We start from the raw sequence: 20138 nt of genomic DNA, 5'->3' as shown, positions 1-20138 counted from the left end.
CGTGTGAGGTAGCGAGATCCGCCTTCCCAGTTTTATGCATCCATCATATCACAACAGATATGGAAGCGTCTTAGACCGAAACGTACATCATCGTAATAGACCGTATCTGCAAGTGAATTCCTGGCCTCGCTAGACCCAACGGGACGGGACGACCGGACAGATCGCCACTTTAAGCTCTTGCAGATACGGTCTAAGTCAATGCATGGGAACCTGAATAAGATACAACCGCTCAGCCTTCAGGACGCAACGTATGAACGCTTCCGCTTCATGAAGCGAGGACTGAGATGCAGGGAAGATACTTGCCACTTGAACCGCGGGAAACCAGGATGGTACGAAGATATAAGCCCAGAGACAAGTTTTTCCCCCCAGCCCGCGATTTGAACGCGTCGGGGACGAAGTTGGAGACAAGAGACTTGGTTAGCACGTCAAGACAGTGCTATCAAAGAATACTCCATGCCAGTCAGTTTTTGAGGAACGACACATGACGTCAGTGATGGATGGTACCGCGGGGTTCTAAATCTACGGCAACTTCCGCCAGACACAGTTGCTGGACCTGCATCGTGCACAAGTTCTTTCATTACGACTCTGACCACGACATCCTCCATTGTGAGCCACTCGTGTCTTCCGACTCACATTTGATACTTCCGACGAATCAAGCGCGCAGCCACTAACTCACGATCTATCTCTTACTCTACTAACAAATCGGAATGACTGCAATTGCAGAACTAGCCTTGAACTTTGATCTGAGCCCCGAGAATGGTCGATTTCTTGATCCTCCGGCCCGGCTTTTTTCGATACTGGATTTCAAAAACAGTGACGACACGAATCGCTGGGGAGATACTACCCAAGTACGCACCCCGACCTCTCTCACGGTCCGTCGACTACTCACGTATCATCTATCAACAGCACATCGACACAGCAAGGTGTGCTCTGTTGACAACAGCGTTTAGAGACTCGCCGACTTGGAGGCGTCTCGTGCAGCATGGTGTTATAGAAAAACTATGCAAAGCTATCGTCGAGTTCCCTAGTGACGGAGAATCAATGGTTTGTGTCGAACCTTATTGAACATTCTTCAGGTCTCGTTCATCTCTCATCGGCTCTTGTCTTCTGTTGCAGTTTTGGGGTACAGGGATCCTCATGCCCATAGTCGTTTTTGATACGCCTCTCTGCACTGGAGGTATATCTAGCCCGACTGGGAAGATCATTGTGGACACATTGAAGAGATACTGGCGTCCTATAACTCAGAAGGTAAGACTCTGATTCGATTATTCTACTATACAGCGTACTCATTGGCTTCGGGAAGATTTGGAATGAGCCGTCTTTATTATTCTCACTGAAGGAAGACCCTTTCACGTTTTCTATGAGGACCGCACTTCCCACTACATTTCTATGTCTAACGGAGGATGCCGGCTTCATCGCGTGAGTTGATTCTCTCACACATCGTGCTAGATAAAGGTTCTGTTCTAATCCGCCATCAAAGCTCGCTGCTGGACGTTGAGGACGACATTACTCTTTCACTATTCACAAAGATATGGTGGCATTGTACTGGCGATCTTGACACCTACTGCCTCATGAAGGCTCTTGACTGGTTCCTAAGCATGCCGGCAACACTTATGTCTAATCCTGCCACTCGGAATCCGGAAATCTGTCGAAGTGTGACGACAAAAGTATTAAGTCAGATCGTTCGCGGACTCCATCCTGCCTCGGTATCTGAATGCTCTCAATTTCTTTCTCGCCTCCTCGATATGAAGGGTTCGCATTCTGGACAAATCAGGAAGATCCTCAAGAGTTTTACTGGGTACATCCAAAACGGCATGGCCTTTTACATTTCCCACAGCGAGGGGTGGATTTGTCCCATTGTCCCTACGCCGAACGGCCCACATCCAGATATATTGAAGCGAGGAAATTTAACGTGGCCACAGCCTTCTTCATATCCTCCCGACCCCAGGGATCACTTTTATCGAAGTTCATTACCGCTAAACGAGCGGGCCACGCATTGCGCTTTCTTTCGCGCGATGGTGCTCACAGAACCGTTCTGGTCGCAATATTTCGAGATCGTCCGAGGGATAGTGGAGAAAGAGGGACCGACATCTAAACGATGTCTGGACGTCTTCAGAGGTGCAATGTTCAGCTCCTATCCGGAACACGAAGGAGCGGATCTGGTTCGTTTGGTCACCGCTTGGCTGAATGCCGGACTTTTTGACATTCTCGACGCGCTCTATCCAATAATCAAGACGCAAGAGGCTCTGTTTAGCGGTTAGACTTTTCTCCACTCGCTCTTGGACTATCGAGACCCTATATGGCTAACGACTTGATTCTCTACACACTTGCTTGAGCAGTGCATCTCTTCCGTACCCTACGACTCACTTTAAAGGCGAAATCGCTCCCGCGCAGCCAGCGACAAGGTTTGTTCATCCCTACGAAGCCTCCTCCAGCTCATCTCCTGCGCTCCGCCCTCGACTTCGACATGAATACCTCGAAGGATCTTTTGAAGAACAAGCCTCAACTTGGCGAGACTTTCCAGATCAAACTGCCTCGAACAAATTTTACTCCAGGCCTGACTAACCACACAGGAGCGAGAAGGTGGCTGTGGGTGGCGCTGTACATTCTGCAGGCGAAGAAGGCATCGGTGTGCAGGCGGCACGGGTGTCCGGACGGAGGGAGGCTGAGGTGCAAGGCGTGTAAGACAAGGTATTGCGGTGTTGCGTGTCAAAGATTGTGAGTCTCCAAGTGTTTCTGCCTCAGACAGCTTCTCAGACCTCACCGTTGATCAACAGGGATTGGCGCGATCATCGCCTGATTTGCGGCCTACATGTAATGGCGGATGGCGTTGACGTAGACGAAAATAGCCCGCTGTCGAATCCGGAATACCGCGCTACGACGTTGACTGTGACCTATCCGTCCAGAGAATCGAGGAAGTGAAGGTACGAGTCCGTCCGGAACTATATATGAAGCTATAAGGACTTGGACTGACCTCCATATTTATCTCACAGGCCTTCATTGTGGAATATCACTGCTGTCGCTATTTTTTGCGGCGGTGTATCATATTCGTTCTGGAGGCCTCATGACTGTACGATGAGCTATGATGTACTCCAGATGAGACGACAACTGCCATTACTTAGTAATACATATGGAGTACTTTTGCTACCCTTGCCTTATCTCTCTCGTTAACTTGAAGTACTACGCTACTTCATCGAAAGCATGCATATAGATCAAGTAACTCTGGGGTGCACTTGAAGACAATGCGTGCGTTCACCTTGACCAAAGGTATCCAATCTGAAACTTGTTATAGAGAACTCCGAAAAGTCATTCAACGTTCTATCGAGCCGCAGGCGGCGACTTGGACGCGATCACATGATTGCAAAGTTTAGCCGAATACGCGTCGTGTATTGTAACATCGATATCGGCGCTTGTCCTACGCCACTTTGCATTCCACCACATCTTGCTACCTTATCCCATCATCACTCCCTCTGAAATGCCTCGGTGTACCCCTCTCCATAAAGACCTTGATAAGCAGCTTCACCAAGCCGTCTTCGATACGGTAGGAACATATGAACTCCCAGAACCCCCGATCAGCGATGAAGGATGGAGTAGCCTGACCACTGAGAACGCGTCTGCACACGAGTTCCAGGGTGACGCGTTATTATATGCGTTCACGAGCCAGGAGCTTCGGAGACTGTACCCAGAAGAGAGTTCGAGATGCTATTCGGTGCGTGAAGTTTTCTATTCTATAATTTCCTGATGTCCTTCGTCCGTCATTATCGAAAGGCAACCGCACGTCGCGTAGTGCTAATCAGCGACTGCAGCACATCCGCGGAGCATTAATCACAAATCAAACACTGAAAGGTCTTATGTTTGCCTACGGATTCACCGAGCTCAAATTCGAAGAAAACACGGCGGCAAACGCGTTCGAGATGGTGAACTCTCTTCTATTCGAGAATCAAGGACGAGATGCGTACGACGAATGGGCTAGAAGTGCCTTCGGACCACTGATCGAGGCTGCATACGAAGCTTATTGCACGAGGAAGTACGTATGCATTCACTCCACTTCTCTAGACAAACATGTTGACCTGACTGTCGAAAATGAACTAGGGAGGAAGCCCAGTGGGCGGGGGAGCCAGTGAAGCAAAAGCCGGTCGGAAAAGCTAGGTCGCTTTGCTTAGCGATGAAGGGACGCAAGGGTCAATTGATAGACAGGTCAATGGTGAAGCTAAACATCAGAAGTAACAGCGAGATGAAGAAAGAGAAGAAAAAGCTGAGGAAAGCGATCAGAAGTAAGTGACTCCCTGGAGCACCCTTAATCGTTTTCTCTTTCAGTGGTAGCTAACCTTCGACCTTGGTTTTATTCCCTACGATATGACCCTGGCAGTGCAGCAGGAACTAAACCAGTGGTTCGAATAGACGAGAATATTCCTGTCGTTCGTGGGCCCTGCGGAATCTAAATGATTAGTGACCATCTTGCGCCCCCAAGTATACACGCACATTTCGTGCACGGTCGTGGCCGTTGCTGCTCTCAGTCTATCTTCTCTTGTTCTGCGCATCACGCCGACATGACACAGTCCTGGTGCATAGTTGATCTGGACAAAAAACAATCAATTGCCTGGAGTATTCTACGAAAAGTTATTCGTTCTCGACGGTTATTCGTACTGCCGACTCTGTCCTGAAGGGAAGCCCTTCCAGCTTGCAGTGACGAAGAATTCGTGAAAGTGAGGCCGAGGATAATCGAGAATGAAAATCATCTGATTGTATCGTACACCGCACGGAGGAAATTTCATCGTCACCGACAAAGTATAGACCTTACCGCAGACAGTTGCGCAGAGTGGAAATACATTGGCCATAAAGATGCGTCCTTAAGTACGCCTCTCTTCCTGATCAGGTAGCTTCAGATAAGTCGTACCGTTCCGTAGAAACAGAAACTCCCCTTCCTTTGACGCTTCTACTAAAAATTTCTTTAAAACTACAGCGTTCGTCGTTTCCAAGTAGCCACATCGCGCCTTGAGATACTTTTTGAACTTGCCGTATGAGACGAGGAAGATCCCCTGTTCCCGAAGTTCTTTGAGGATGACGAGAATGATGGGGACATGGATGTCGTATTCCAAGAGTGTGTTCGTCGGTAGGCGAGCGGCAGAGTCTTTCAAGGCTTTTTTGCTGACGATCTGGTCGACGGACGTGACCGGAACTAGAACAACATCAGCGGAGCTGGGCTGTGATGGTTCTGCACTTGGCAAAGGTGGATCCTGATATTTTCACTGCATTAATTATTGCGAACGAAGAAGACGTCTTCAGAAGGCTCACCGAGGCATCGACGATTTCGCTCTGGGACACATGATTAGCGTGACCTGCAGAGAAAGACCCTCCAGGATATTCCCTAAAACTGTCGGTCAAGCTACGCCTGAGGTCACCCTGAAATAAAGAGAAGCAGCTACATTAAGATCAGTGATCGTCGGGGGTTTGACATTGAACCCACCATCGCGAAGAAATCCACCTCTTTCAGACCGGCAGTGTTCACGCTGGAGTTCCCTGCGTGATACGGCGGTATCTCTTGGGACGACTCTACGAATAGGTTCTGGTGAACGGCCTTCGGTGCAGCTACACGCCCAAAGTGAGTATGCGTGTCTTCTCTCAGACCAGCAGTGTTCACGCTGGAGCTGCCTTCGTTATACGGCGGTATCCCTTGGGATGACTCTGCGAACAGGTTCTGCCGGACAACCCTCTGTGCAGCTACGCGCACAAAGCGAGTATATGCGTCTTCTCTCAGACTGGCAGTGTCCACATTGGAGCTCCCTGCGTGATATGGCTGTATCTCCTGAGAGGAGTCTACGCCCGTGTTCTGCTGGACGACCCTCAGTGCCGCGACACGGCCGATTCGGGTCTGCGTAGATGTGTCGTGGACCGCAAGAAGAGAATGGCCACCATCGCGTGTGATTCGCTGTCGAGAATGGACCACAAGGTAGCCTTGTCCGAAAGGCGCCACCACCTTTCTGCCAGTGCTCGAGGAATCTGACTTCACCCCGAGGCCGGATGGTGCAAACATGATGCCTTCGCCCGTCTGAAGGTCAATAATCTACGGGGCATCATCATGATCATGAGCGAAGGCCGAACGGGTGAGAAGATAGATTGGCTCATCTGACCGACCTTCTCAAATATCTCGTCCTTCACGCCCTGAGCAGCCGAAACATGTTCCGCCAGATGCTGGAGCCATTTCGGCGATGAGAAGCGGTGCGCGATGATGAACGAGCTAAGCTCGAGGAACTTCGAAGGGACGACGGTCGGTTCCTGTGTGGATATGACTACGCGGGCATTCAGGTGTCTTTGTTGGCGGATGATGCTGAGGAGGGACTCGGTAAGCTTTGACGAGTGGCCCGTGTCACTGAGGTACTGTGTGTTCGAGTTGATATGTCACTGAAAGAGATGATAATGAAGTGTGAGGTATACCTTGTGAGCTTCGTCCAGCACTGGAGAAAAGGGAAAGTGTGGTCAGGACATGGTACATACACATGTGATGACGTCGACAGTACAGACCTATTATCTTCCCGGTCTTAACCTCAGCCTCGACAAACAAACTGAGTATGATGTCGAAGAACCCGCATGCTGACGACGAGTCTATAAAAGGTGATGAAAGGCTGTAATATAAACGGAAGGGAGTTGGTACTGCATTCAGCGTGGTCTGTCTCAACAGATCGTAGGATGGACATACTCCACGATCGTCAACGCCCCCTGCTTGAAATACCTCGTGACGCAATTACTCTCGTCCCCGCCTTTCAGACACGAGTCAAGCAACGCAAGACGAAGGTTAAGCATCGACTTCTGTGACCCATTCAATCTCTGCTGCGCGAGCGCCACTCTGAACTGATTATAATCGAAAACTTCCATGTCTCGCAAGAGAGTGAGGATGAGCTCCATATAGAGCGGCATTTCTATTGAAGTCGAAGGATGATCAGCGCGACGCTCTATTGTAGAGACACAAAGGAGATTGTAAGGCTGCTTACGATTATTCTCGTCCACTTTCATCATCGCCAACAACCGTTCCCCACTAATATCTCCAGACGCAAAACGCAGCGCCTCGACCCTAACTCCAGGAAGCTTCGCATAGACGTGCTTCATCGCTTCAACTCTATTAGGCCTTTGAAAATCAAACCGTCATATTGACTTCAGTGAAAGATTCATACGAAATATAAGTAAGAAAGAAAGGGATACGTACATGACGAGCACCGTCACCTCCGGCGCGATCGCCTTTCCCCCGCGGACGGCATCCATCGAAGCAAGATACGCAGCCTCGCAAGGCTGGACATACCCACTCCCGGCAGCCGAATCAAAATGAAACCTAAGTCCAGTATCATCGATACAGACCAAAACAAACATCAGAACTCAGTCTGAGCCCTTCCTTATGTTCTGCAACGAAAGTGACTATCAATGGACGCACAGAAGACCGCATAAAGGCGCAGGAAGTGTGCCGAGACGCGGGTCCTGAATAAGACAGCCTTCGAGGAGCACGGACGTCGAATGACTCTTGCCCGAGCCCTAGCGAGAGTAGAGACAGCGGCACCGTGACATGTAAGCACGACCCATAATATGGCTTTAGGAAACGAAAAAGAAAAGGAAAACGCACCTGAAGCCCACAAACAACCGCACTAAACGGCGCATTCGTATTCATGTACAGCCTACTCCCTTCCTTCCCCTTCATCGTTTCCTCGTCATTCAATCCTCCTGCTCCTGCTCCTCCTCCAGTTCCTCCTCCTCCATGCGCAGACAAAACACTCCCATAAACCGCACGCTGCGGCATCACCCCCTCACCAAGAACAGCCAGCGCCTCGCTCGTAAACACAGGTGCTGTGCGCACGCTATGGTCGCCTGCCAGTGCTTGATCTGCCCCGAGTCCAGCTGAGTCTGAGCGTCGTGGGAGGAGCTCTGCTTCGGGGTCGAAGTTGGGGTCAGCCATGAGTAAACGAGGTCAGGTATCGATGTGGACGAGGTCAGGATAGAAAAGCGGTGGAGATAAAGGAGTGAGTAGTAAATCCAAGCATATGCATGACGCAAAATTGGCATCGACTATACTAGTTGGACTATAGCGTAACATCCACACGCCACATGAATACCACTTATGCCAATGATGTCGGACGTCCTCGTGTAAGGTTTACAGGCATGCTGCAGACGTGAGTTTGTTTCCTTCAAGAAGCTTTTAACTGAGGAAAGTCGAGTGTCGCCCACAAAGCAAGCGATATAGAAGAAAACCGATTCGACGTTCAGGCGGAGGTTTTGCGACGCGGTCGGCAGTGGGCGCTAAGCGCTCAGACTGGAACGCGATCACATGATTGCATTGTCTGCCAAACGCGGACGCGCTTTTCTTGCGTTCATGCTCTGGTTCCTTCGACGAGTCTGAATACTGCATCAGGGAGATTTGGCAACCCCCCCTCCGATGTCTTTCCTCTAAGCGATTGGAGCTGGAACCACCAAGTTGAGTTCCGGTATCACCTTTGCTCTTGCACTCCCTCAACAAAGGGCTCGATACCTACTCTACCAGCCTCGGACAGCTTCATTGACCTGCTGAGTTGTGTACACGTATATGTGTGACGTTCGAGGTAGGTTGGAGGTGCTTAAAATGCAAAGAACGATGTCCGAAAATACTACTAACGGCTATTTCTAGTCGGCCTCGGCTGAGAACTACATGTTTGGAGCCAGAGGTCAACGGCCCCAATTGCAAGCCGCAAAAGGCCCGAAACGGAGTTGCCAAATCTCCCTATTCATCGCCCCAACGGCGACAGTTCCACGGCACACACAGACGCAGACGCACACAAGAGACGTATACATAAAGCATATGTAATTCCTCGCAGTTCATAGTGATAACGTACAGACATAAATTGACACTTGGCAGGCTCCCCAGCACAATACTTGTTGGATTTTATAAGTACAATTGGACGATGGGCATGATCGGTTGAGATGGGTTGTGAGGATAGAGGATATGCAAGATGAGGGAAAAGACTCGGACGAAGGGAAGGACACGACACGGTCAGATGCGGACCTTGCCGACGTTGACGTGCACGGCTTTGACGGAGGTGTAGCTAGATGACGAAGCAGCGCGTCAGCATTGGACGAGGAAAACAGTGTATCAGAAGACAGATAGAAGGACACGTACTGCTGGATCGCATACTCCCCAAGCTCACGTCCAATACCAGACTGCTTAAATCCACCAAACGGAATATTCGCATGCAACTGGTTCGCACAATTAATCCACGCCGTCCCCGCCTTCAACCTATGCGCCACATCCAACCCCCTCGAAATATCCTGCGTGAACACCGCCGCGGCCAACCCATACATCGTATCATTAGCCTGCTTCAACACGTCATCCTCGTCCTCGAACTTGATCACGACACCGACGGGCCCGAAGATCTCTTCTTGCACGATCTTCATGTTCGGCTTGGTGTCGGTGAAGATGGTGGGTTCGATCCAGTAGCCTTCTTCGCCGTGACGAGCGCCGCCGAGGTGCACGGTGGCGCCTTCGGATTTGCCGGAGTCGATGTAGGACATGATGCGCTGTGAAATGGCATGAATAAGTAAGTCATCGCACAGTGGATAGTTACGGTGGAGACGGTGGAAGGGATGGTATGAGAGATACGTACGTCGTACTGTTGTTGAGAAACCTGAGGACCTTGGTACGAGTCGTGAGCGAACGGATCGCCGAGCTTGATCGACGCCGCTTTCGCAGTGAACTTCTTGAGGAACTCGTCGTAGATCCCAGACTGAACGAAGATACGCGAACCGGCACAGCATGCCTGACCGTGATTCCAGCTACATATGTACTCATCAGCACACGGAAAATCAAACAGAGTATATCAGAAAAAGGGGAGGAAAGGAATGGAGACCTACAAGATACCGTGCGAGCTCCAGTCGATCGCGAGATCCAAATCCGCATCGTTGAAGATGATATTCGGACTCTTTCCCCCAAGTTCGAGCGTAACATCCTTCAAGTTCGTCTGCGCCGCCCTCTCCATGATCTTCCTCCCAACCAAAGTCGAACCGGTGAAGGACAACTTCTCGATATCCATATGCGAAGACATGGCATCGCCGACGGTAGGACCGTAGCCGACGAGAATGTTGACTACACCCGGAGGGAAGCCAGCCTCGTTGATGAGAGAGGCCATGCGGAGGGCGGTGAGAGGAGTGAATTCGGATGGTTTGAAGACGATGGTGTTTCCGCAAGCAAGAGCAGGACCGATCTTCCAGCACATCAACATGACTGCGAACGAATCCAAGACCGTCAGTATCCCCCACTCAAGCCCATCATGCAAAAAAAAACGTACGAGGGAAGTTCCATGCGCAGATCTGGCCAACGACACCGATGGGCTCATGACGGGTGTATGCGAGCTTGTCGTTCGTCGTCTCGATGACCTTACCCTGGATCTTGTCGGCCCAGCCGGCATAGTACTTGATGGTGTCGATACCGAGCGTAAGATCGGCGGCCTTTGCCCAGCTGAACGTCTTGCCTATTCACACAGTGACGAGTGAGCCCACCAAATATCGAAATTGAAAAAATCCGTGGAATCGAACGAGTGGGTTGTGATTGGGTGGGGAGATAGAGTGGATAGGGGTAAGTAAGCATGCATGGGAAGGGGCATACCGTTATCGAGAGCTTCAATGGCAGCGAGCTCATCCTTGTGCTTCTCCATGAGGTTTGCGAGGTTGTTGAGCAGGGCTGCACGCTTGGACCCAGGGGCGTTGAGACCCCATACGGTCTCGAAAGCTTCGTGGGCGACCTTGACTGCGGTGTCGACGTCTTCCCGAGTAGCTTCAGCGACGGAAGTGATGACTTTGCCGTTGGCTGTACTCCTCTGTCAGTACAAAAATGATAACACACGCAATAGATGAAGCGTACTAGGGTTGATGACGCTGCGAAGACGAAGAGCGAGAAGATGAGAAGACGATACGAAGGAGAGTCCTGGGAAGCGTACGTACTCGATATGAGACTTGGACGATCCCTCCTGGAACTTGCCTCCGATGAAGACACCGGTAGGGAAATCGACGGTGCCCTTGAAGACGGGGGTGTCGTACGTGTAGTTGAAGTGGCTCATCGTCGTTCGAGGCAAAGAGGAGTAGTGAGTGAGAGGAGGGTGAGAGGGAGGGGGAGTGCGGGGTAACGCGGGGTAGCGGACAGACTTTATATCATATTCATGATGACATCGTCCAGCTCTCCCACGCGGATAAACACGGCACCCCGGGAATGAACAGCTGACACGCCAGATCGGGTGCTAGAACTCCCATCTATGCCCGCAACTTCCAGTTCGAGCGAAAACATAAAACATTTACCCCAGCCTATCGTCTGCAAGGCTATACATGGAGAGGTAGCTTCACGCTTTTCAGACAGAGAAAAGAGGAATAAAAACAAGACAAACATCCGCAGAGAGAATAAAATACAAAGGCATCATCGACCATTCGTCCGCACAGCCCACATCCTGACAAACTTCAGTCCGGAGTCCGACACGCCTTGGCTGGTTCCTGCTGAAGCTGACCCCGCACAAGAACGAACGTCGCGAGCCAATGACGCGCACGCCGAACCCCGCACTCATCCTTCACTCGTCTTCTTCCCGAATTCCCGCCAGCCACAAATCCTCCGCCAACCAAACGGAGTCCGCTCCGCCCACCATTACTCATCCCTTTCTCCTTCCAACCCAAACTCCTGCTCGCTCGCGAAGATACGGAAAGGCCTCGTCCAGCCTCGTCCGTCCATCCGTACAAAGGACTCTAGGGGACCGTGAAACGACCTCACGCGATCGCGCTAAAAAGCATCACAAGACCCTCCCCCGCGTTCATGTTCCAGAGTGGTGATCCGAACACAAACACCGCCGTGCTTTGCGCTCCTATTTCTTCCCTGTTTGCCCCGAATGGAAAAGGAATGAAGGGTGGGGTTTCGATCGTAAGTGCTTGTACCTGGGATGGTGGGTATCCGTTATAGTGGAGTGTCGGTCCTCCGTTTGACTGGTCGACGTTTTCATGGGTTTTCGTTCGTTGTAGTAGACCTGTGGGTCTGCTGAGCATAGAAATTTATCGGTTTACTCACCACTGACCGTAAGGCCCCCAGTAGTTCGTACGTCCAAGGTTTGAGACACCGCAACTCGGACAAGATAAACGACAGAATCATAAGAGCAGATCGTAGCATCTTCCAGTCTATACAAAGTCACAGAAATATCCTGCATTCTGAGCATGACGAGAGCACGAGAAAAAAGACCAAGGAGAGTAGTTATAGAGATTTCCACTGAAAGTAACCAGTCCAGGAGTCCGAGTCCGACGAGATGCGGACCCTCGGTCAAATCAGCAGATGTTCCATGGGGGTGTAACAGAGAGATCACAGAGAACATATAGAGTCCATAGTCATCCTTCTTATACGAAGAACAGAGAAGAAAAGCCGTGTAGAACGACGCAACGAGAGCAGAACATAGCGGGTGAAAACCAAGATCAGAAAGCGACGCCAGGGGAATCGCCGAGCCAATGCCACATTGTGCACACCCTCTGAATCTCTCAACGTCCAATCCAGTCTCGAGATTGTCCAACACCGAGACAAGCACCCTTCATTCAAGAGACAACGAGCATAGAAACGCATATTCCATTTCCACCCGCCAGACCGAAACACACTGAAAATAACGTACAGACATGAACGCCAAACACCCCCAGCCAACGCACAGCACGGAATTGTTGAATTTTATAAATACATATGAAAGATGGGAAAGCGAATGACGTGGATTGCATGCAGGACGAGAGAGACATGAAGACGAGCTCAGAATCAGATGCGGACCTTGCCAACGTTGACGTGCACGGCCTTGACGGAGGTGTAGCTGCGAGACAGAGGCGTGAGCAACGAGTGGAAGATAAGATAGATAGGGAGACACATACTGCTGAATCGCATACTCCCCCAGCTCCCTCCCGATCCCACTCTGCTTGAACCCCCCAAACGGAATATTCGCATGAATCTGATTCGCACAATTAATCCACGCCGTCCCCGCCTTCAGTTTATGCGCGAACCCGAGCCCCCTACTAATATCCTGCGTGAACACCGCCGCCGCCAATCCATAAAGCGAATCGTTCGCCTGTTTCAGCACGTCGGCTTCGTCCTCGAACTTGATCACGACACCGACGGGCCCGAAGATCTCTTCTTGGACGATTCGCATGTTCGGCGTCGTGTTGGTGAAGATGGTGGGCTCGATCCAGTAGCCTTCTTCGCCGTGACGGACGCCGCCGAGCTGGAGTGTTGCGCCTTCGGCTTTGCCGGACTCGATGTAGGACATGATGCGCTATATCCGGTCGGAGAGAACGAAGAGATCGAATAAGCAACCACGGGCTGCGAAAGAGGGACGGAGAGACTCACGTCGAAGTGGGGTTGCGATACTTGAGGACCTTGGTACGAGTCGTGCGCAAATGGATCGCCGAGCTTGATCGACGCTGCCTTTGCGGTGAACCTCTTGAGGAACTCGTCGTAGATCCCAGACTGGACGAAGATCCGGGAACCAGCGCAACATGCCTGGCCGTGGTTCCAGCTATAACGAACCAAAACCCAGTCAGTTTCATTGCATCACCTAGAACGGAAATGGAGGGAGGGGTGGAGAGGAAGGAAAAAGACGCACAAGATCCCGTGCGAGCTCCAATCGACCGCCAAATCCAAATCCGCATCATTGAAGATAATATTCGGACTCTTGCCCCCAAGCTCAAGCGTCACATCCTTCAAGTTCGTCTGCGCCGCCCTCTCCATGATCTTCCTCCCAACCATAGTGGACCCAGTGAAAGACAGCTTCTCGATATCCATATGCGAAGACATGGCATCGCCGACGGTGGGACCATATCCGACGAGGATGTTCACGACACCAGGCGGGAACCCGGCTTCGTTGATGAGAGAGGCCATACGGAGAGCGGTGAGAGGAGTGAATTCGGAAGGCTTGAAGACGATGGTGTTTCCGCAAGCGAGAGCGGGGCCAATCTTCCAGCACATCAACATAACTAACAAAACCCATCGAACATTGAGCATCCCGAACACACAACGAAAAGGAGGCGAACGTACGAGGGAAGTTCCATGCCGAGATCTGGCTGACAACGCCGATGGGCTCGTGCCGCGTGTATGCGAGCTTGTCGTTCGTCGTCTCGATGACTTTACCCTGGATCTTGTCGGCCCAGCCGGCGTAGTACTTGATCGTATCGATCGCGATGGTCAGATCCGCGTCCATAGCCCACCTGAACGTCTTTCCTGTTCGCATTCGTCCTGAATGAGCGAACGAATAGGGATCAGCAGCGGTGGAAGGAACTGACCGTTATCGAGAGCCTCGATAGCGGCGAGCTCGTCCTTATGCTTCTCCATCAGGTTTGCGAGATTGTTGAGCAGGGCTGCACGTTTGGTTCCGGGAGCGTTGAGACCCCATACGGTCTCGAAGGCTTGGTGGGCGACTTTGACTGCGGTGTCGACGTCTTCCCGAGTGGCTTCGGCGACTGAGGTGATAACCTTGCCGTTGGCTAACGCCTCTGTCAGTACGTGAACAATAGGATGTGACATGAATGAAGCGTACTTGGGTTGATGACGCTGTGAAAAGGAAGAGACGGGAAATCAGAAGACTGAAGCCGGGAAAGAAAGTCGGTGTGGGGACGTACTCGATGTGAGACTTTGACGATCCCTCCTGGAACTTTCCTCCGATGAAGACGCCAGTGGGGAAATCGACGGTGCCCTTAAAGACGGGGGTGTCGTACTTGTAAGTAAAGTGGCTCATCGTGGCTGAAGGCAAAGATAAAAGGCAAAGAGTGAAGAGGGAGGAGAGGGAGGGGGTGCGGCGTAGCGCGGGTAGTGTGCGGTTGTATATATATCTGCTCATTCATACCCATGACAAATTTCAGTCCGGGGTCCGATCACTCCCAAGTTCCTCATTTCCTCGTCGAACCCCGGCCCCCGCACTGACACAGCCAACAATTCCACCACGCCCAATGAGCTCTCTCAGAATGAAGGCCCCCCACCCCCGAATCCAATTCTTTCTCCCACCCAATTCCCGCCAAATACAAATCTCCGCTAACCACCAACGCACGAAAGTCCGCCCCGCTCACCCACTCGCTCACACTCGCGAAGGGTCGGAAAGGCCTCGTCGCGTCTCGTCCGCCCAAAAGAGCCCAAAAGACCGTGGAACGTGATCACGTGATCGCGATCGAACTATCATAATCCGGGGAAAACGCAAGACCATTACCCCGCATCTCTGCCCCTCCAGAGTAACACCATCGCTTGGCCTCCTATTTCTCTCCTATATGCCCCGAAAGGATAGGAAAGAAGGGTTGTGGCTCGACAACAGACGTAGAAACACAAGGTCGCATGGGCATCCGTCTCGGTACTCCGTGCAACTCGTCCATGTTTCTTTTCATGATCTCGAGAGAACAAATGACAGAAAGCAAGCGAGTACGGCCGCCGATCATATGTAAAGGACGAGCTGCGAGCGCCACACCGCTAGCCACCGCTCGCACTGGGCGCGGAAGGTTTCGGAACGGCGTACGTTCCACCACACCCTTCTTTCCCGGGATCTCTGATTCCGCTGTCCAATCGATACTGACGAGCCGTCTCACCATTCGATCGTCCATTGTCATCCATCTCTCACCCCACATTCCACGGCTCAGGAATCAGAAAGGAAGTCATTCGTGTACTCGGGACTCAGAAGGTTGAAAAAAAGACGGGGACAAACCCCAAACTTCGCGATGAAGACATGATAAGGTGGGAACCACGAGAATGTTATGCCGGTCGAAACAAGTCGACATGGACTCTTATGGACGCAACAATATCTGCATAGTACTTGGGCGATGCCTGCAAAAACTAGAGGAAAGCAAAGAAGCAGACCGCCCCAGATGTTCCGCGACAATGAACGCGGGGGATCAAAATGTGGGGAATGTAAGCTTCAAGCCTACATGACGTGAGACGGAATGGGAGAAGGCCTCATAAGTCCTCGATGAACGCGAGAGCTTGGGGTAAACCTGGGGTAGTTAGACGGCTTTCATTGTACATCGCGCCGATGATGGGCGAGACTGTCCTTGATATCGCCCACAGACTGGGTCTGGACAGCGTTCACTCGGGCGTGAGGGAGGACAACGGACTAGGCCTCCCGTGATCAAGCCCAGACTTGGCCTGTAGACGCGGAAGGACATATCAGTGAAGAGATTCGAGACGGAGGAAAGTAAGAGGTGAGGAACGAAAAGGGAACAGAGGAGGATCAGACGTGCTATAGCACGTGTAATTATTTAGTCATGGGCGAATAGCATCGTCCTCATGAGACTAATCGTGAAAAAATCATATCCTGTGGGTAGTAAGAGTGAATGGGTGTTTGAAGAGGACATGCCTTGTTGGCGACTCCGGCGGTAGCCTTTGTCGTGTTCGGGTCGAGCAAGCTCTTGGAAACAGCAACTGAAGACAAGAACAGATCAATGAGCGATACGAACCAATTTATTTCGACTCCACGAAAGAAAGAAGGACGTAGCAATCAGAGTGCACAAGGGCACTGTTTCTATGCATCGACAGAACGTCTGCCTTAAAATGTTGTTTACCAAAAGAAAAGCATATCGAGAACTCCAACTTCCTTGTCGATAAGGCAAATGGTAAAAGAGCAAAGTAAGAACAGCTTACCCATGCATGATCAGCTGCGGATCAACAGAGATATCCCTGCTGGTTTGATGCAGTCGCGTCGGGACGAGTTATGCGGATGGTTGTTTAAGGTGAAATGACAGTCTATGTGAAGTTAATTGTTAGCTACTTGGATGACACGGGGGAGAGGAAGGTATCTCGGGGCGAAGGTACGGTACAGGAACATCCCTGCCCTTGCACCAGCATCAGAATATGCTGGAATAGAGTAGGCCAAGCCGGCTGACTGAAACTTCCCCGACCGCCTATAATGCACAGACATTTCACGGCGATGGTAATGTGTAGCTTCGCGGGAGTGGGATCCAAAAATATGAGGAGGTTGGTCGAGGGGAAGAAAAGACAGCTGAGAGGCCATGAGTTGTAAGAAAGATCACGTACTACTTCATTCATTACACCACCGATCCTCAACACGGCTCAGGCTTGCGGTAAACCATATAAGACTCCAGTTGAAGTTGCCTGCCTGTCCTAGAATAGGAACGATGCAAGTCCTCGGTGAGTAGCGATCTGACGAAGCTCGTCGCGCCTTCGTCCAGTGCAACATTCTCGGGATTTGATTCATCTCAGCGATAAGGTTAGAGGGAGAGCTGAGTTTTCGTTAGATTTGGTCCAGAGTTTATACTAAGTACATGGCAACGAATGATATAGGAAAAGAGCTCAGAGTTTGAGGTTGGGATGATGGTGTGGAAGAAAAAGAAAAGAGAACAGCGCGCGTTGCCAACTAATAATATTGCACATGCACGTGATCCTACCTCCGGAGTGGCCCATAATTAATATTTCTCAAGCTCTCCCACCTTCTCCGCTCTCTTCATCTGGTCGACAGAACATAATTGACTGCTTGAGGTGACATTCTTCGCATATTCACCTCATCGTATGGGTGCTTTCTGGCCTGATTTCTCTCCTCGCCACATCGATGTCGCGTCGGATTCAGACGACTCCTAAAAATGGTACAGACCACTGTTCCGTCATGAGTTTGCTTCCAAAGTATGTACATAAGTACCGCGTTTGTCGTATGATTCACCGAGAGCGCCGTGCCCTCGAGTGGGTGGGCAGCGTTGTGGGGAGCAAAGTCGAAGTGTGGTGGCGTCTATTGGCCACATCCGACGGGAGGAAGCCCAAGTTTTTCTGACTCAGAGCGCATATAAAACAAGTCGATCCACTTTTCTTTTTGGCTGGGCTTCACTCCTCCTTTTCGCCATCACGAACACTCCTGACCTGTCGACGATTTCACGCCTTGCATTGACTAGCAAATCTCTCGCCGTTAGATGTCTACGACACACGAAAAGATAGGTTCGGAGGAGATGAAGGAGGGAGGAAGCGGAAGTGCTACGCCGAACGACGTTGAGGTCGCAACGATAATAGTAGCAGCAGTCGACGACAAGTCTGAGTGCCCCGAAGGAGGATTGCATGCTTGGCTCGCCGTCCTTGGTTCTTCGCTCGTATACTTCGTCTCATTTGGCCTCATCAATAGCTTTGGGACGTTTCAGGTGCGTCTCGCTGTCCTTGCTAAATTTCGTGGTGTCTAATGGATTCGTGTGCGAGTAGGAGTTCTATGAGCAAGACTACCTCTCGAGCCATTCTGCTACATCTATTGCGTTCATCGGAACTCTGGAGATCACATTGCTCTATATCGGTGGCGTATTCATTGGACCTCTATTCGATGCGTTTGGGCTCAAGGTGAGCTCCCTGCTGTTCTCTCTTCCCCAGCTGCCGGGACGTCGAGTTCTAAGACAAATCACGTGTAGTATCTATATCCCATTGGATGCCTCGGAAGTGTCCTGGCCCTCGTTGCCCTTTCCTTCACAAAGCCAGAGCAGATATACCAGCAGTTTCTCTCTCAGGTCCGTACCTCCTCAAGACTTTTCAATGCTAACCGTCTACTCACATCTTTCTTAGGGAGTTCTCTTCGGTATCTCGGTCGGTTTCGGTGCGTACCCCGCCCTGGCGTTGGTAGGTCAGTACTTCAAGCACAAGCGTGCTCTTGCCATGGGAATAGTCGCCGCCGCAAGCAGCGTCGGCGGAGTCTGCCTCCCCATAATGTTCTCCCGGCTCTTCAAAACCATCGGTTTCTGTAAGCAATCCACCATTTCCGTCTTCTGCCTCGCCCTCTTCCCTACCCTTCTTCCAACGCCGCCTGTCTAACTTGAGGCGCCCATCCACGTAGCCTGGTCGGTACGTGTGGCTGCCCTCATCACGTTGTGAGTATTGCTCTCCTATCATTCCACCCTCACCCCTCTCGTATTCTAGCAACGGCTGATACTTATTTTCAACCAACAGGTTCTGCTATTTAACTGCTATGATGATATCTCGAACTAGATTGCCTCGTAAACCAATGACGAAGCCGAGCCAATTCGTCGATTTGGGTGGGTTTAAGGATCCGCTATATGTGGTGCTGATGGTCGGAGCGTTCCTCGTGAACTTGGGGCTGTATATCCCGTATTACTACATCGGTGAGTACGGCGTTCCGGAATTTGGGCTGTTGATTTATTGTGAGATATTTTTGCTGACGACGAGTGTACAGAACCGTTCGCAATCCAGCTCGGCATATCGGAGAACGTACACCCCTACCTCCTCCCCATGCTCAACGGATTGTCGTTCTTTGGACGCATTATGTAACATTTTCATATCTCCCTTTCTCCCTAGCATCACTTCCGCCGTCGCTAACATGTACACTTTGCATTGTGTTCTGTAGCGGCGGTCATTTGGCGGATATCTACGGCCGCATGAATGTTCTCGTCCCGACGACGCTCATCTCTGGCATTCTCTGCCTTGCCCTCTGGCTCCCTTCGAATGGGACGGTCCCTGTGATCATATTTGCTTGTGTCTATGGTCCGCTATCCTATCCCACATCCCGACCTTTCCCTCCATTTCTTCATACCGCTAACCTCCACCCTCTCCACGCCACATCCCCCAGGTCTCTTCTCCGGCGCCTTCATCTCCGTCTGTCCCGCCACAGTCGGCCAGATCTCCCCAACTTCCAAGCTCGGAGCCCGAATCGGCACGTTCTTCGGCGTCGTCGCGTTCGCCACGCTCACGGGGACGCCTATCGGGGGTGCGTTCACCGCGGGCGCGGAGGGCGTGGAGGGGTATAGGCGTGTTGCTATATTTTCTGTGCGTCTTTTCTTTTCTTTGTCTGTGGGGTGAGTCTGTCTGACCGTTGATATCTTTTTGTTCACCTATTTTCGGTGGGTTGATGGGTTGTCACGGTCGTGAATTTAGGGCGTCATTTTGATGGCCGGAAGTGTGGTCTTAGGAGTGGCGAGGGTGATGGCGAGTCGGGAGTTGATGCATAAGGTTTGAACGACCTGAACGCCGCCTGGACGCTCTTTTCGCGGCTCGTATACAGTCGTGCAGTCCAGTTTTGGACGTTTGTGCTTCCTGGCTGTGTCCGTTCTTGTCCCGAAATGCGACACGACCATCCTTCCCAAGTTCTCCTACAATTTCCTTTTCATAGAACCATCATTTTGATTGACGAGCCTCACTCATAGACGACTGTCATAGACCA

The 20138-nt window shown here is 51.3% G+C and overlaps 6 protein-coding genes across 6 annotated transcripts; 2 read left to right on the top strand and 4 right to left on the bottom strand.

Moving 5' to 3' along the window:
* Window positions 1-624: 624 nt before the first annotated feature.
* Window positions 625-2922, top strand: STEHIDRAFT_164215 (uncharacterized protein; the record flags this gene model as incomplete). The annotated part of the gene is made up of 7 exons (XM_007298334.1): window positions 625-848; window positions 907-1044; window positions 1117-1248; window positions 1304-1419; window positions 1481-2256; window positions 2340-2718; window positions 2778-2922. The coding sequence occupies exons 1-7, from the start codon at window positions 708-710 to the stop codon at window positions 2920-2922; spliced, it is 1827 nt and encodes a 608-aa protein (XP_007298396.1). The 5' UTR covers window positions 625-707.
* Window positions 2923-4850: 1928 nt separating this feature from the next.
* On the bottom strand, window positions 4851-7939 carry STEHIDRAFT_164214 (uncharacterized protein; the record flags this gene model as incomplete). Its single annotated transcript, XM_007298333.1, has 11 exons — window positions 4851-5237; window positions 5296-5403; window positions 5468-6064; window positions 6136-6378; window positions 6436-6455; window positions 6523-6623; window positions 6698-6917; window positions 6990-7123; window positions 7202-7324; window positions 7424-7521; window positions 7610-7939. 11 exons carry the CDS (start codon window positions 7937-7939, stop codon window positions 4851-4853), a joined length of 2361 nt encoding a protein of 786 aa, XP_007298395.1.
* A 1068-nt stretch (window positions 7940-9007) lies between these two features.
* STEHIDRAFT_164213 (aldehyde dehydrogenase) lies at window positions 9008-11066 on the bottom strand (the record flags this gene model as incomplete). Its single annotated transcript, XM_007298332.1, has 8 exons — window positions 9008-9059; window positions 9134-9531; window positions 9618-9786; window positions 9865-10234; window positions 10299-10481; window positions 10616-10816; window positions 10871-10884; window positions 10951-11066. 8 exons carry the CDS (start codon window positions 11064-11066, stop codon window positions 9008-9010), a joined length of 1503 nt encoding a protein of 500 aa, XP_007298394.1.
* Window positions 11067-12772: 1706 nt separating this feature from the next.
* STEHIDRAFT_151090 (aldehyde dehydrogenase) lies at window positions 12773-14738 on the bottom strand (the record flags this gene model as incomplete). The annotated part of the gene is made up of 8 exons (XM_007298331.1): window positions 12773-12824; window positions 12883-13280; window positions 13355-13523; window positions 13611-13980; window positions 14042-14224; window positions 14287-14487; window positions 14541-14554; window positions 14623-14738. The coding sequence occupies 8 exons, from the start codon at window positions 14736-14738 to the stop codon at window positions 12773-12775; spliced, it is 1503 nt and encodes a 500-aa protein (XP_007298393.1).
* A 29-nt stretch (window positions 14739-14767) lies between these two features.
* Window positions 14768-17299, bottom strand: STEHIDRAFT_143339 (uncharacterized protein). Its single transcript, XM_007298330.1, has 4 exons — window positions 17015-17299; window positions 16622-16723; window positions 16338-16402; window positions 14768-16126 (listed from the first exon to the last, which is right to left on the bottom strand). The coding sequence occupies exon 4, from the start codon at window positions 15610-15612 to the stop codon at window positions 15247-15249; it is 366 nt and encodes a 121-aa protein (XP_007298392.1). The 5' UTR covers window positions 15613-16126; window positions 16338-16402; window positions 16622-16723; window positions 17015-17299; the 3' UTR covers window positions 14768-15246.
* Window positions 17300-17934: 635 nt separating this feature from the next.
* On the top strand, window positions 17935-19777 carry STEHIDRAFT_45897 (MFS general substrate transporter; the record flags this gene model as incomplete). Its single annotated transcript, XM_007297881.1, has 9 exons — window positions 17935-18120; window positions 18179-18310; window positions 18379-18474; window positions 18530-18704; window positions 18798-18831; window positions 18911-19083; window positions 19155-19245; window positions 19326-19462; window positions 19548-19777. 9 exons carry the CDS (start codon window positions 17935-17937, stop codon window positions 19775-19777), a joined length of 1254 nt encoding a protein of 417 aa, XP_007297943.1.
* Between the last annotated feature and the right edge of the window lie 361 nt (window positions 19778-20138).

This window comes from Stereum hirsutum (assembly GCF_000264905.1).
Source record: "Stereum hirsutum FP-91666 SS1 unplaced genomic scaffold STEHIscaffold_1, whole genome shotgun sequence".
In the NCBI taxonomy this organism is placed as follows: Eukaryota; Fungi; Basidiomycota; class Agaricomycetes; order Russulales; family Stereaceae; genus Stereum; species Stereum hirsutum.
Note: the sequence above shows the minus strand (reverse complement) of the source record. Positions and strands in the feature narration are given on the sequence as shown.